The following is a 16,045-nucleotide window of genomic DNA, read 5'->3' as shown; positions in this document are numbered from 1 at the left end:
TCATCCCAGGCCCACCGCCAGGGACACTGTGCCCTGCCCCAGAGGGGGACAAAGGAATGGTCCCTTGGGGGGTCAGACTCGTGGCCCTGCCAGCCCAGGACGCAGGCCAAAACCAACCCTGAGGGACGTCCGGGTGGGCAGAGGGCCGGTATGGTCTCTGATTCCCCGCTCAGTGACGCTGCAGCTCTGTGGCCCTTTTGGCCAGAGCAGCACCTTAGACAGTGTCTTTAGGGAGCAGCGGAGGACCCCGAGGAAATGCCCAGTGCAGCAAACAGGCTTCTTCCTTGCAAGACTCCTCAGTGCCTTTAATATGCTAATTGCGTTGTGACTTTCCAACAGAGGGGCATAATCTGCAAGATTTGTCAGTCCCCATAGCCTTATTTGGGGGGTGGGGGTAGCTTTTTTGTGAGACATGCTTCCCAGGACACAGCTCGGGGAAAGCTGTTGGATGTGTAGCCACGGCCACGTGGCGATGGGGCCTCGTGGGTAGAGAGTGTGATCCGGAGGCCCCTCGTGGGCTGCAGCCAGCCGAGGCTGGGTGGGGAGCGGCTCAGAGCTGGTCTCCGACCCGGGTTCCTTCCCCATCCTAGCTGCAAGTGTCACCCGCTGGGCTCCCAGGAGGACCGGTGCCACCCCGAGACTGGGCAGTGCCCCTGTCGCCCCGGGGTTGAGGGCCAGGCCTGCGACAGATGCCAGCTGGGTTTCTTCGGCTTCTCCATCAAGGGCTGCCGGGGTGAGGAGGCCGGGTGCTTCCCGGCTGCCCGGAGGGTGGGGTCTGAGGTTTCTGGACAGGAGCCACGGGGATGCCAGCCATGTGGCAGAGAAGGGAAGATTAGCTGCAGGCCTATCTTCTAAAAGCGGCCGTAGAAATGTGAAGAGAGCGTAGGGGACCAAAAATCTAGCCCCAGGCTCCACTGCTCAGTTCCCGTGTGCTGGGGTCATCGAGTCACCTCTCTGGGCCTCAGCGTCCGTATTCGCACAGCTGGACTGCCTGGCCGTTCCTAAACATGGCTGCTTCTCAGACCCAGGGACACTGAAACAAGTCAGTCACCGCCTCTGACCTTCTGACTCAGTGTCCCGGGAAGGACCCAGGAGTGTAGTTGAGCTGGCCCTGGGGGGTCTGGAGCATCCAGGTGTGAGCATGCAGGGGCCCTGGGGGTTCCGATTGGGGGGGATGCCATCTGCCCCGGTTCCCTCAGCCTGCAGGTGCTCCCCGTTGGGCGCCGCCTCGGCCCAATGCCACAAGAACGGCACGTGCGTGTGCAAGCCCGGCTTCGTGGGCTACAAGTGTGACCGCTGTCAGGACAACTTCTTCCTCACAGCTGGCGGCACATGCTGTCAGGAGTGCCCGTCCTGCTATGCTCTGGTGAAGGAGGAGGTGAGCCTGCCCTACCTCCCATCACTTCACACCCCCTCCCGTGAGCACCAACTCTGTGCTGGGCACCGGGAAATGCCTGCTCACCGCCGGCTCTCAGGCCTTCTGGGGCCACTGGTCACCTTCCCCCTGTGCCCACCCAGCCATCGGGCCAATGCCAGCCCTGCTCAGCCCTCACCTCTGCCTGTCCCTGGCTCCTGAGCAGATAGGAGAACAGTGCCTTGCACCAGCTGTCCCGCCCGAGCACCCAGGCCCACGTCTCATACTTTCTGAAGTTCAGGGGGGATGAGACCATAGATGGCCCTTTGTGGGGAGGGTCAGGAGGAGGGCCATGCCCATGCTAGGACACAAGTAGAATTTTGAGCAGGGGTGGTGCAGGGGTCAAGGAGCATGAGCTCTGGGGTTCCCCTCCCCAGCCCCATTCGTTGTCCCCATTAGCAGGTAACAGCTTTGGTAAGTTTCAGTGTCTCTCTTTATTCTCTCTCTATTCCACAGTGGACATAGACCTGCAACCCCTTTCCTGAGACCGGGGAGGCCAGCCATCAGAGTGATGGTACTCTAGAAAGATACAATGATGGGCACTGAGCATAACCTGCCCCCAAGCAGTGCCTGGGCCAGTCCCTGCAGTCAAACCCAGTGATGTGTCTGTGGGAAAACAGGCGAATAGTCACACCAAACAAATAAATAAGGGCCACAAACAGCCTCATTCAGAACAGTTTTGCTTCCCAGTGAGTTTAGAATTTTTTTTTTAACCTGGATTTTGCCATCAAATAAGAACTGGAAAGCCTCATGGTCTTTCAGAGCATTCTGGACTTTTGGAATTAAAGAGAGGGCTCGGGACCTGCATCCCCTGGCCCTTAGGGTGGTTACAGGGTGAACACGAGCAGGTGCGTGGCCAGTGGGCATTAATGGCTGGCTCCTAGCACGTGCTCTGTAAACGCAGTTATTGTTCGTGTGATTAAAAGAGCAGCGCTAGGAGGCACTGCATGGCGCGCTCACTAGGCCAACAGGTATCCAGGTGCACCTGATCTGTGGCAATATAGTAGGACAAATTCTCCTGGGGATTACCTTCTTGTCCTTCTCTAAGTGGAACAGAGATGCGGTCGGCTGAATGGCAGCAGGGGTCATGGGTGTGAGAAGGAAAGGGAACGGAAGGAGGAAGGGGTGGGCAAGGCTGGTTCTCCAAGGTCTGCAGTGTCCTCAGCTTTGGCGCCCAGGATGAGATGGGAGAAGGGAACCATTGGGGAGGGAAGGCCAGGCAGAAGCCAGGGGGAGGTGCCCAGACCAGACTTCCAGGCCACCAGCCTCACACACCCTTCTTTTCCTGACTCCTCCAGGCTGCCAAGCTGAAGGCCAGGCTGACCCTGATGGAGGGGTGGCTGCAGGGGTCTGACTGTGGCCCGCCCTGGGAACCACTGCACATTCTGCAGGGAGAGGCCCCACGGGGGGATGTCTACCAGGGCCACCACCTGCTGCAAGGTAGAGTGAGAGAGCAGAGTGGGAGACAACGGGATGTCTGGCTGGTCAGACACATCCCTGGGAGCCCTTCGGTCTGCTCTCAGGATGCTTCGAAGGCTCTGAGGGCTTGGTCCTAGAAGAAGTCACTTTCTGGGAGAGCCTGTCTGACCTCCACAACTACGTGGGCTCATCCCATGACAGTCTCATCTCCCCCTAGATCTTTCCTTCAATTTCCCCCACCCAGTTGTGCTTTGTAACCTTATTAATATTAGTCTCTGACGATAGCGGGCTAGCCCCATGCCCCACCCAGACCACAAGCTCAGTGGCGACGGGCTGAGTTCATTCAATGATTCACGCATGCAACAAATAATCATTGAGGTGCTGTCCCAGGTGCTGAACAGGTAACGTTTCTGCTGTCTTGACTGTTGGCCATATTGCTCACTCCCCAGCATAGAAAATAAATGACTGAATGAGGGGGGAAAAGCTGTTATTAGAGCCAGGTGGAATCTGGCCTTGGGACCCTGCAATTTAGGGAACCTTGAAAGTGAATTGATTCTTCTGTATAATTTCATGTTCATAAGCATCTATGCTCATTTAGCAGCCAGACATAGGTAAGCTGAGCTCCTGTTAGCAACACTCATTATCAGAATAGGGAGCTTCCAGATGCTCTGTGTTAAGAACCCCATAGTAGGGGCACCTGGGCGGCTGAGTCGGTTAAGCATCTGCCTTCGGCTCAGGTCCTGATCCCCGGGTCCCGGGATCGGGTCCCGGGATCGAGTCCCGCATCGGGCTCCCTGCTCAGCAGGGAGTCTGCTTCTCCTTCTGACCCTCCCCCCTCTCATGCTCTCTCTCTCTCTCAAATAAATAAATAAAATCTTTAAAAAAAAAAAAAGCCCATACTGAGCCACACTGCAGGTCACAGAGCTGACTCGAGGCGGGGGCGTTTCTGCGGTCTCAGGTTCAGGAATTGCTTGTTGTGGCTCTAGCAGGTCTGGATTCCTTCTAAGCCTCTTGACTGTGGCTGACTTCTGGTGTGGGAGGCCTTGGGTTGTGATTGGCCTCTTCTGGGCCTCAGCATTTGCATCTGTAAAATGGCGAGGCTCTTCCCTTGGAACTGACTGGTGGTGGTGCTTAGCTCTGGTGATGGAGTTCAGCTGTGCCCAGGCAGAGTGCAGGGCACAGATGGGGGTCCCCGAAGGCAGGCGCTTCATTGTGAAATCTCAATTGCTCTGTGACCCCTGGACTTTGTGGGCTTCATGCAGGAGCCCGGGAGGCCTTCCTGGAGGAGGTGACAGGCCTTGAGGATGCGGTGAAGGCTTCCCGGGAGCAGCTGCGGGCACTGAGCAGGAGTGCCCACTGTGCCCAGGCCCGAGCAGAGAAGCCCTGCATCCAGCTGGCAGAGCTCGATGCAGCGCTGGAGTCCTCGGAAGAAGAGATTCTGCAGGCAGCCATCATCCTCAAATCTCTGGTACCCCAGGGGCCCCTCCCCACCACCCGCCCTGGGCTCACCTGGTGATCTATCTGGTGGCCTGGGGTGTGCTTCTTTGGAGAGGCTCCGTTTCCTCATCTGCAGAATGGGGGTCACACAGTGCCCCTTGTGCTGACTCAGTGGGATCATGTCTACATAGAACAAGGCATGTTCCAGGTGGACAGTGAATGCCCATCGAATGGGTGGTGGGTGTCATTTCTGTCATTTCCACGTTCCAGGGCTCTGCTCACTGGGTGCTGACTTTGAGCCTTTATATAGCATTTATAAAATAACTGGCATAGTTTGTTCTCCCAGTAATTTAACCAAATGAGGTCCTTGCCCTTCAGGGATGGCCATCAGTTTTTCCTCTCCCTCTCTTCTCCAAAGGTGATTCCTCAGGAAGGGCCCGGCCAGCCCACCACCTGGAGCCACCTGGCCACAGAGGCCCGTGCCCTCGCCAGGAGGTGAGACCCTAAGCCCTGGGAGCCTGGTCCAGAAGGGAGCCCAGCCCTTTTTCAAGGGGGTTCTGGGGTTAGGGTCAGCCTCACAGGTGTCCCCCTGCCTGGATTCAGACCCAGGCTGTCCTGACCACTCTCTTCTGTGATGGCTTTATTAGGGTGACCATATCATCATTGTCCAAACTGAGGCTTTATGTGTGCTAAAAGACCTGATGGATCATTATGCCAGGACAACAGCCATAAACTCTATGTAACAGGAATACACTCGCTGTGTATGGGGCGGAGGGAGGAGAGGAGCCTGGCCCTCCGGACTGGACTCTGTTTGGGTTGGTGGGAGGCCCACGTGGTGGGAGGTGTGGGTTCGGGCATAGGCCCCCTTCTGTATGAGCTGTTGGTGACTGTCAGGTGGGCTTTTCCATACAGCCACAGGGACACTAGTGCCAAGATTGAGGCCACTGCTCGGAGGGCCCTGGTCGCCTCCAACGCCAGTTACGTGCTTCTCTGGAGTCTGGTGGAGGGCAGAGTGGCCTTGCAGGCCCGGCGGGAACTGGAGGACAGGTGAGGCCTCCCGGGTGTGGGTAGAAGCTTGAACTGGCCTCCTGCAGCTGATGGGGCCTGGTGGCAGGCTGCTGGTTCCAGAACTGGCTTCCTTCCCACGTCCTGACGTTCTTTGTGTAGGGGTGGGAAGGATATCTGAGGTCTTGGGCCCACTTTGCCTGGGGGTACAGCTCAGCCTCTGGAGAGAAGGGACGAGGGCCTGAACCAGGAAGATCCAGAGCAGCACCTCCCTCTCTCACCCCTGCCGCATCCCCCAGCCCCATCCCAGGCGGCACCCCCCCCCGCCCCGCCCCCGGTCCCCAGGCAATTCCTCTCAGGCACCAGCTTCCAGCTTGGCCTCTGTTTCCCTGGGTGACCCTCTTCTCTCCTCCGTAGTCAAAGGGTCAGGAGAGACCCAGCGAGTTCTCAAAAGTCCCAAGTTGACTTCCTAGATGAGAGAATCTAATTGGCCCACCTCCAGTCAGGTGGCCCGCCCCCAGCCAACTAGCATGAGTGGGGTGAGGTCACATGACCCGCTCCTGGGGCAGGGGTGGGGGCAGGGCCTCTCTGACAAGTGGGGAGAGGTCCGTGCCCCTGGTGGAGATGGACGGGGAGGGTGTGATCAGCTGGACGGCACAGAGAACTGTTCTATGGGGTTGACTACAGCCCCTTGGAGCTAAAGGGGCCTCAGAGCGATCACGCAGCCCAGGGCTCTCCATTTATCTGGAGAGCGGCATGCCCAAGGTCACCCGAGGGCATAGCCAAGACCAGGGCCTGGGCTTCCGTCCCTTCCCCAGCACCAGGCACTTTCCACTTAATAACTCAGCCGGAGGCTCCCAACATTTGCAAAACAGATGACTCTTGGGTGGAAACCAAGGGCAAGGCCCTTCAGAAAAAAGTGCTTGAATGGAATGAATGAAGAAACAAGAATGTGGTGTCTCCACTGCCTCTTCCATTCATGTGAACGAGGCCGAGCAGCGGCCAGTTTCTGAGGCCAGCTGCTGGGTGCGGACCCTGAAGAGGGCTCTGGCGGGGGGCTGTGGCGGGGGGTGGGGGGCAGCCACAGGGAAGGATTGCCCTGTGCCCTGTGCCCTGCAAGCCACCTCTGCTGTCTCCTCTCAGGTACCAGGAGGTCCAGGCAGCCCGGAAGGCGCTGGGCACAGCTTTGGCAGAGGCGCAGCCCGAGGCCGAGAGGGTGCTGGCCGCTGTGCGGCGAGACGGTGCAGACGCAGCCCCGCGCCTGGCCTCGCTGGCCACCCCCGCGGCACAGGTCAGCCCGGCCCCGGAGCTCGGCATGGGGTAGGGGTGGGAGAAAGCGGCAGCTGGGAAACCGGTGCAGCCCGGGTTCGGGCAGATCATGGGGCTTATTTTTAACTAGATGGCGGTCGATTAAAACAAGATAATCCACCTCCGTGGCTTGGCGGAGCGCCCGCCTGGCAGAGTTAGCGCTCGGCCGGTCTTCGTTGTTGGTTGTGATGATCTAGCGAAGCCACGCAGTTCGCCGAAGCAGCATTAACAAAGGCACCAGACAGGCGTGGGATCAAACCCCAGCTCCCCCCCTCCAGATCTGTGACCTGGGCCAAAGACTTTCCCCCCCTGTGCTTCAGTTAGGTCCTCTGTCAGATAGAACTCACCCATTAGGTTATCCTAGGGCTGCGTCCACGGGGGCCGGGCGAGGATTCATGAGTAATGTGCAAGGTGGCCCTAGTGCTTGTGGGCCCCCTGGATAAATCAGCTCCGTCGCGTCTGCTCAGTAATCCTGAAATCCCAGAACTCAGAAACTGCACTTTAAGGAAGAGACTGAGCTTCTACAAATAGATTTGGGGCAAAACCTGACCTGCCTGAAGCTGCTTGTTTGGGGTCCTTGCTTGCCCCCACCCCGAACATGAAGAGTACCATGCAGGTGTTACCGGGCTTGACCCTGAGTGTGGCCCCAGAAGCCGCCAAAGGTGCTAGATGATGTGCGGTACCTAAACAGCTCTGCTTCTCTGAAGTCAGGAAAGTACATTCGCCCCCAAGATTTCCGCTGAGATTGTGGACCTGGGGAAGGAGATGCAGGTCAGGGAGGCCTCACTTCTGGTCACTGGTAGAGCTGGGATAGAGACAGGGTCCCCCACCTGGCGTCCCCTGCCCTGGCCCCTCCGCTTCCCGGGGTCCACAGGCAGCCCTGCCCCCGCCATTCCTGCCCCGCTAGATGATCTGCCCCTCCGACCTTCCGGCCAGGCCCTGCCTGAGCCCACCATCTCCCTGCAGCCTCAGAAGTCCCAGGCCAGGGCCCTGAGCCTGAAGGTGCAGGCCCTGGAGAAGACAGTCGCATCCAGAGAGCGCAGGCTCACCGAGGCTGCCGGGACCCTCCAGGCCACCGCCCAGGCCGTGCTGCACAAGACCGAGCCCCTCACGCAGGTGGGCTCCTGTCCTTTGATGCAGGCACCTGGGGCGGGGTTGGGGGGGGGAATGCAGGGGAGGGGAGGGCAAAGACCGGAAATTGTTCTTCCCATCCTCCAGTGTCTCCTGTCTCCTGCAGCACCCCCTGCCCAGCTTCTCTCTTCTCTCTCCAGCTACGCCAAGAGGCCGGAGCCGCCCTGACCCAGGCTTCCTCCTCGGTCCAGGCCGCCACACTGACCGTCACCGGAGCCAGGACCCTGCTGGCTGACCTGGAAGGTACACATGCCTTGCTGAACCCGAGGCATCTTGACGTACACATGTCCGTGACAGCCACCCGGACTCCTGCCTCAGCCAGGCCAGCTTGGCCCTGGGGACAAGAAGGGGACAGAAGTCCAGTTGTGAGGGCATAAGCCGAGCAGCCTGTTCCCCACCCCCACCCCCAACCAGGACCTCTCCCGTGGCCGCTTGTCTCTCCCTCACACACCACTCACCGGTGTCTCACCCACGAGGCTGTCAGTCATCAGACCACACGCAGAACCAGTCGGGGCCAAGAGACTCTGGTGCCCTCGGCCGTCCATCCCTGGTCTAGTCTGCTCTGACGGGGGGGTCCTGTCACCTGGTACAAATGGCTGCCATGATCCAGGGTTCAGCTGAGGCCACGGGGAAGGAGACAGACTTCTCCTTAGAAAGGGGTGTGGGTTGATGCCAGTCCAGGTCTCCTTGAGCCTTAGGAAAATAAGGATAAGTGGTCCCATTTTATAGATGTGTAGACCAAGGAAAGGGATTGATAACTATCCCTGGGTCAGAGGTGCGCGTAATAGAAACCATCCAGTGTTAGGATTCTCCAGCTCCGCGTCCCCTCTAGAACAGGCTTCTGTGGTGTCCCCTGTGCTCCAGACAGAAGCCCCCTCACTCTTTATCTGTGGCTCTGCCCAGTGAACTGGGTAAGGCAGGAACACTGGCAGCCCCAGAGGCCCCTTGGGGTCTGAGACTGGAAGTCAGGCTCTGTGGTCCTCTCAGTTCCAGAGCTTTCCTCCCCAACTCCATCTGCTGCCGCTGAGAGATGTGGCTGCAGCCACGGACCCCTGCCCTCTGGGGCAGAGGGTGAGCTAGTCGGTGGCTTCCTTTTCTCTAGGTTTCTCTGCAGTCGGAAGGCCTGGCCACCCACCAGCCAGGGGGCTTCCGATGGGGAAGGCGTAGCCGCGAGCACTTATCTCTGAGTAGCGTTTAGGAAAATGTAAACTCCGTGATTGAGTGGTAGAACATTAGGACTTTAGAACATTAAATTGTAAGGGTTGCTAAAGCCATCTGCTGCAACCCCCTCACCCGGCAGGGGGCTCTTCCACCCTCTGCTTCCCTGCTTCCAGCAATGTGGGGTCACTAGCCCACGAGGTATCGCCTTCTCGCTGTGGGATGTACTGCATGGAAATTTGCCCCCTTGGTGCAGTACCGTGGTCCACACAAGGACTCCTCTCAAACCACTAACCCCAAGCTCTTTTCCCCATTCCTACCCCTTTTCAGAGACACCCTCTCTCACCACCAGCTGGCCTGTGCTCAGTGGGTATTCAGGATGAAAGGAAAATTCACTGAGTGAATATAGAGCAGCTTTCCCCAGGGTGTGGCCCTGGGGCCCCTAGCCCAAGACAGGCTCTGCCACCAGTTGTGTTTGTGTTCAGATAAGTTTAGGAAATGTCGCTACTCTAGTGCCCTCTTGAGGCCATACGGTGTGCACCTTACGATAGTAAAGGCCCTGAGAAGTCCTGCCATAGAGAAACCCGGTTCTCTTTATTAAACTTGATGTTTTCTCCTGATGTTTAGTAATACCCCATAGAGTTAGGACTCCACGGAGTGCATTTTAAGAAACACCAATTTTGTATACAAGAAACAAAGTAGATCTAATTTCTTGATTATCTTCATGGAAAATTATGTGATATTCTGCCTTAGAAGGCCTGATTCATTTAAAATTTGACTATTGTTAGTACTCCCAGTTCCCCTTAAAATTATATCTGAAAGAAAAGGGAAAAGTCTCTCTTCTTTACAGAGGGAAGCTACTTCTTATTAGGTAGCAAAACCTATGCAAATCTTAATACTTCCCTTTTTGTCTTGGCTGCTAGGAAGCTCAGAGGTAAATAGAGCATTCAGCGGCTGTAATGTCATTATCCTAATTTTCTGGTACGCCCCACTCCTCTTCTTCCCTTCCTCATCCCCCCAGTTACATAGGGCCCTTGGTTTTTCACTTTAATGGTCCAGTGGTTGACTTACCTATCACTATAAGCCACTTCAAAGCCCTTTTAGAAATAGGGGCTACACAGAAAGAGAGCTGAATGGATCTGCTGGGTACCGTGCTGGGGCTCCCCATCCATTCCCACCCCTGGCCCAGGCATTGGCCAACCATGCAGTCTCGCGATTTTAACAAACATCCTAATATAATATGAATCCTTGAATTCACCGAGCAGTACGTCTCGCTCATTATTTGTTTCCCAGATGAGCCTCAGAAGGTTGCACGTAGATCTCCTGCCTCTAGAAGCTCCTCTCACGTCGACTATGGGCCCGAGGCAGTGACCGCCTGCCTGGCAGGCTCCTGAGGGGTGAGCCCGCCCTGCTGACACAGCCCGCCCCCCCCCCCCCCGGGTTTGCAGGAATGAAGCGGCAGTTTCCTCGGCCCAGGGACCAGGCCATGCTGGGGAGGAAGGCAGGCATCGTCAGGAGCAGGCTCCTCACCGACTTGAGAAAGAAGACCAAGCAGGCGGAGAGAATGCTGGGGAACGCAGCATCTGTCTCTTCCAGTGCCAAGAAGAAGGGCAGGGAAGCCGAGGTGTTGGCCAAAGACAGTGCTAAGGTCAGGGTCATGGGTGTGACAACAGTGACGTCCCTGCCTTCTGGGCCTGTGGGAGGACTGTTCTAGAAGAGCTGCCCCTTCTGTAGGTGAAACGTGGTCCCTACGGATCTGCCCCCTTCCATGTAACCCATGCTGAACCCTCCGCACTTACCGAGGGCTCAGGGGGCCCCAGGCTCGAAGCCCTGGAGCGTCCTGCAAGTGACCCTGTCGATCCCTCAAGAAATAGAGGTCACTGTTGTCGCTGGTGAAGACCCCGAGGACCAGCCCGGTTTAGTGACTTAAGTCACATAACCAGGACTCTCACCTAGGTCAGCCTGGCTTTACTCTCCCAAACTTCCAGGCTCTTGTTTTTTAATTGGGGCCAAAGGCTAATCCGTGTGCCTCCTTCTAGGCCCCCGCTGGCTCTGTGCATCTAGCCAGCATCCGGTCTGTGTTTGTGGAATGAATGAATGATCCCGGGCTCATACTGACGACTGACGATTGGCATTATGGCCGTCAGTGCTCTTCACCTCTGAAAGGACTCAGTCCATTCACCCTCTTCTCCCTCTGCTGCTGCCCACCCCCCAGCTCGCCAAGGCCTTGCTCCGGGAGGGCAAGCAGGAGCACCGCCGGGCAGGCCGGCTCTCCAGCCAGACGCGGGCGACGTTCCGACAGACCTCCCGGCAGGTGCTAGCCTCACAGGCCCGAAGACAGGAGATGGAGGAAGCAGAGCTGGTATGTGTGCGTCCCAAGGCCCGCCCCCCCAACACTCCCAGTTCCTGCTGGCCCCCGAGCCAGCAGGGAGCCGAGCCAGCAGGGAGCCCGTTCAAGCTTTCCCTCCCGCCCCAGATGGGTGCAGAGCTGAACGCCTTGGAGCTGCAGATCTGGGAATCGCGCGCCTCCCTGGAGAAGGACGTCCAGGTCTTGTCGGAGCTGCTCGCCAGGCTGGGTAAGGAGACCCCTGGGTCCCTGGAGCACCCCCACGAGCTTCTGTGAGGCCCTGTCCTAGAGAAGATTTCCTCCTCGCCCCCAGCTGCCCACGGTCCCTCATCCCCAGCCACAAGCATTTGAAATAGCTCCAGGCCCCCGTACAAAGTGGGGCTAGTGTCACTGTGTGCCTCCAGGGGCCGCCAGTCTGGCGGGGGTGGGGTGGGGGCTTGGCTGGGAGGAGACTCAGCAGACAGAACACCTGCAGGGACCACAGGAGCAGATGGGCCCTGAGTGGTTGAGGGTTTTAGAGAAGGAGAGGGGATGTCACAGAAGCAAGGATGGCATTGAGAATCAGGTGCTGGTTTGGAATCAGACCAAGACTCAAGTCCGGCGCTTTCCCTTCCCTGGCTGTGAGACCCTGGGAAAACCTGAACCTCGGTTCCCTCATCTGTAAAATGGGAGTAAACACCAGCATAATTTAGAAAGTGCTTTCCTCGCTGTGTGGTGAGAGTCAGTGAGCCGCGGCTCCCAGGGAGGAGGAAGAATGGAGATGAGCCTCAGCAAAGAGACGTTTCAGACGAGTGGGAGAGCACCCAGCAAGGCCTGGAGGCCTCAGAGCGGGGGGCGTGGGGGGAGCACAGTAGGCATGCGTTTTTAAAAATCGTGGTAAAATACTCATAACCCAAAATTGGCCATTTTAACCACCTTTAAGCACCCACTTCAGTGGCATTAAGTACATTCACACTGTTGTGCAGCCGTCCCTGCCACCCATCTCCAGAACCTTCTCTTCTCAAACCGAAACACTGCGCCCATTAGACATGAACTCCCTGCTGCCCCCAGCCCCTGGCACCCCCATCTTCTCTTCAGTCTCTATGAACCTGACACTGCAGGGACCTCACGTCAGTGGACTCACACCCAGTATGTGTCCTTCTGTGACTGGCTTCTGCCACTTAGTGTCACGTCCTCAGGGTCACCTACGTAACAGCACGCACGTGCCCTTATTATTAATAAGGGGAAGAATCGCCGCGTTCCGAACTGTGTCCACATGCCAGGCCCACGCTAAGCTCCGCGTGCACGTGATTTCCTAGAATTCCCTGCTCTTGCCATTTTGCAGACAGGCAATCTGAGGCACAGAGAGTTTAAACGATGTGCCCAGGGCCCCACGGCCAGTCAGTGGGGAAGTTGAGGTTCGCACGCAGGTCTGTTGATTCGGGGTGCCCACTGGTAGCCGCTGGTCTGTACCCGACGCCAAGGACTCAGACTACTGGCCGCAGTGCCCGGCCCGGGGCGGGCGCTCTGCGAGGCTAACCTGCTCTGGCTGTTGTCATTTATTCATGTGCTGTGCTTGGCTTGGGGGCGCAGGCGTGAGCAGCACCCAGCAGGACCCTGCCTGGGAGCCCCCGCGGGGCAGGCGGAGTATGGCTGCAACCTGACCCTGAATCTTGAAGGCCAGGCGGTTTGGACTTCCCTGTGCGGGAGGTCTTTGCTGGGAGCGGGATCTGCCCAGGCCGGCAGGGCTCAGCTCCCCGATGCCTCTTCCTGCCACGTCCCCCCCACCCCTGCCCTCAGCTCTTGCCACTACCTGCCCTCCAACCCCCACCTTCGTTGCCCAGGAAATTTGGGGCTCGGGGGAGCCCTGGGCCCGGTGGGATCCTGTGGGATTAGAAGCCATTTAGAACTTACTTCCCCATCCCCACTACTCTCCCACTTGGCTGAACCTTGTCTTCCTTTTTTTTTTAATTTTTAATTTTAATTTTAATTTTTTTATTTATTTGAGAGAGAGAATGAGACAGAGAGAGAGAGCACGAGATGGGGGAGGGTCAGAGGGAGAAGCAGACTCCCCGCCGGGCAGGGAGCCCGATGCGGGACTCGATCCCGGGACTCCAGGATCATGACCTGAGCCGAAGGCAGTCGCTTAACCAACTGAGCCACCCAGGCGCCCCTGAACCTTGTCTTCCTGTTGAATGTCACCCTTAAATGACAAAGTGAGAAGGGCCAGGTGGGGGAGACAGCCCGCGGATTCCATGCCACCACCACCGCCACCACCAAGTTCAAATGTGAGCGCCGGGCCCCACGTCCTTGTTTTACGCTCGGAGAGGCTCTGGGAAACACTGAACGCCAAGAAACAGAGTTACCCCGTGCTGGGCCAGGACGAGACCCTGCTGCCTGCTCACAGGGCCAGCAGCCCTTCCCGCCCCATCTGCTCTCCCAGCCCTCATTCTAATGCCAGAGACGCTTCTTTTTACCCCAGTGGCTGGCCACGTCTCGGCACACGTGGCATCTGTAAATGTGTGCTCTCGGCAAGGCGGCACGTATGTTGGAGCCAGCAGGAATCGTGGGGACCCTGTGTGCACACACGGCTTTAGGAAATGGGCTCAGGACCCGCACAGGGTGTCCCTTTTATCAATAACAGTAATAACCACAACAAAAATGAACAGTTGCCCACTGCTGCCTAGGGGGAAAGTTCCAGAGTCTTCATGTGAACCCAGTGGGGTGTCCAGACCAGGCACACTGCCTTCTCTGTCCCTTGCTTTCCTGGTGGATCGTGGGCAGTCAGAATCCTGGAAGGTTTGGGCCGGCAAGGCTCTCGGGGGTGGGGGCCGAACAGGCTCTGGGGCCCGCCAGGGACCTGGCCTGTGCTGAGGCTGTCCGTGCCCCTCTGCAGAGTCGCTGGACACCCATCAAGCCCCAGCCCAGGCCCTGAACGAGACCCAGTGGGCCCTGGAGCGCCTGAGGCTGCAGCTGAGCCCGCCGGGGGCCCTGCAGGGGAAACTGAGGCTGTTGCAGCAGGAGTCCGAGCAGCAGGAGCTGCAGATCCAGAGCTTCGAGAACGACCTCGCCGAGATCCGTGCTGACAAGCAGAACCTGGAGGCCATTCTGCATAGCCTGCCCCAGAGCTGTGCCACCTGGCAGTGAAGGCCCCCCAGGCGCCCCCACCCCCCCGCCGCTATGGCCCTAGCCCGGGGCAGGAACACACACCACACAGGTGCAGTCCTGCAGGCGCTGCGTACCCAGCCCAAGTGAATACTCACGTAGCCTTCCGAGTCCAGGACCGCCAGAGTCCGCGTCCGTGCACAGTTCACCCGGGCAGGTGCTCCCATGCCGTGATGCATAAACACACGCAGCCCAGTGTCGATAACACCTACGTGCGCACCTTGTGGGGACACGCCTGTGTGCATAATGCACACACGTATGCCGGCTCCCCCGTGCGTGCACACAGTACACTCAGTCCACAGCCGGTTACCGCACATCAGCTGTGCACCCCTCTCCCCCCGATGCTTTAACATACCCTCCGCACGGCCACACTCACTCTTGCTCCGGAAGGCGAGGACCCAGGCAGAGCTGGTGCCTGAGAGGCTGAGGGGGGCCAACCGCAGAGATCCAGGATGGGTTCAGCAAGAGCCAGAGCCCCCAGCCCCGGAACTGCCCCCTGTCCTGCTGCAGGACATCCCGGGACACCCGTCCATCACCTGCTCCGCGCAGCTGAGGGACCAGGCAGGCCAAGAGATGCAAGATCCTCAGCAGCAATCTGGGGGGGTCTCAGGAACCTGAGGCCCGGGGACCTCGAGGGCTGTGGTGCAGCCTACTCGGCCCGCCAGGAGGATGGCCCACCCCTGCATGGTTATCACTGGCTTCGTGGAATGCTTGGTCTTGGGACCCTGGGAATAGCCTGCCCTGGGCCCGGTGCTCCTTTCAGCCTGTGGCCTAGCCAGAGAGCTGGGCCTCAAGGGCCTGAGGGGGCGTGGATCAGGGGGACTAGGGTCCTGGGGGAGCTCCTCTTTGGGACCCCAAGACCCTAGCCGGCCTTTGACTGACTGACACTGGCTCTGAGACCCTGTGGCCCCACCTGCCACAGGGGAGGCCCCTGCTGGGTGTGGAGGCCTGGCTGCCACTCCAGCCTGTCCTGCTGGGGAGTTCCCCCTGTGGTCAGGCCCCCCACCAGCCTCTGCCCAGGATTCCTGGCATTTCCTCCTGGAGCTCCTCCCCATCCCCGGGGCCCTCTTCCCGCCGGCAGCAGGCCCTCGGCACCGGGGCCCCGTGCTTCAGGAGCCCACCACCCCTTGCATGGCTTTTCTTGCCACAGGCAGGGCGGGACAGGCTGCAACATGGACCGGTTCTGTTAAATGTGAAAATAAAGGACCCCTTTACTAGCTGGGTGGAATGCCTTTGGTCCTTTCCTGCTGGTTGGCAGCAGGGGCCCTGGCTGTGGGTGCAGACTCACTACCCTGGCATGTGGGTGTGCACACCCAGTACCCGGGGAGTGGTGGAAGAATGTTCAGTGATCCGCCTTGGCCTACCTGCAGTAGTAGGAAGGTGGCAGAAGCAGAGCTCATTGGGCTGGCTGGAGGGCTTGGCTAGGGTCCAATGACCACAGGCACCTGCTCTCTCCCCTCTGCTCCAGGGGATTTGTCAGGCAAAGCCTAGAGGAGTGTGAGGGGCCCTCAGCTGACATCTGGTTTGGGCTGGAGACACTGAGGCCCCACACGGTGAATTCAAAATCAAGTGTCCCCAGCACAGAAAGGCTCAGGGAGGGATGCCAATGAGGAGGAGGAGGAGAAGGAGGGCTTTGGGCCAGGACTTAAAGGGTGGGGAGACAGAGGGAACATTCCAGGCAG

At 58.4% G+C, this 16,045-nt stretch overlaps 1 protein-coding gene across 1 annotated transcript in view; it reads left to right on the top strand.

Annotated features, from left to right (window-relative positions):
• The window catches only part of LAMC3 (laminin subunit gamma 3), a 43,444-nt gene extending 27,937 nt beyond the window's left edge, over positions 1-15,507 (top strand). The window contains exons 16-28 of the mRNA XM_035016578.1: positions 591-733; positions 1,200-1,378; positions 2,713-2,854; positions 4,096-4,301; positions 4,689-4,765; positions 5,183-5,317; positions 6,419-6,566; positions 7,550-7,699; positions 7,855-7,957; positions 10,321-10,520; positions 11,088-11,234; positions 11,349-11,448; positions 14,095-15,507. Of these exons, the coding sequence (XP_034872469.1) occupies positions 591-733; positions 1,200-1,378; positions 2,713-2,854; positions 4,096-4,301; positions 4,689-4,765; positions 5,183-5,317; positions 6,419-6,566; positions 7,550-7,699; positions 7,855-7,957; positions 10,321-10,520; positions 11,088-11,234; positions 11,349-11,448; positions 14,095-14,345 (1,981 nt within the window). The 3' untranslated portion in view covers positions 14,346-15,507. The remainder of the gene's footprint in view (positions 1-590; positions 734-1,199; positions 1,379-2,712; positions 2,855-4,095; positions 4,302-4,688; positions 4,766-5,182; positions 5,318-6,418; positions 6,567-7,549; positions 7,700-7,854; positions 7,958-10,320; positions 10,521-11,087; positions 11,235-11,348; positions 11,449-14,094) is intronic.
• Positions 15,508-16,045: the final 538 nt, after the last annotated feature.

The sequence above is a fragment of the Mirounga leonina genome, unplaced genomic scaffold (assembly GCF_011800145.1).
Source record: "Mirounga leonina isolate KUSES-001 unplaced genomic scaffold, KU_Mleo_1.0 Mir_170, whole genome shotgun sequence".
In the NCBI taxonomy this organism is placed as follows: domain Eukaryota; kingdom Metazoa; phylum Chordata; class Mammalia; order Carnivora; family Phocidae; genus Mirounga; species Mirounga leonina.
The sequence above is the reverse complement of the archived record's forward strand: the minus strand, read 5'-3'. Positions and strand labels throughout refer to the sequence as shown.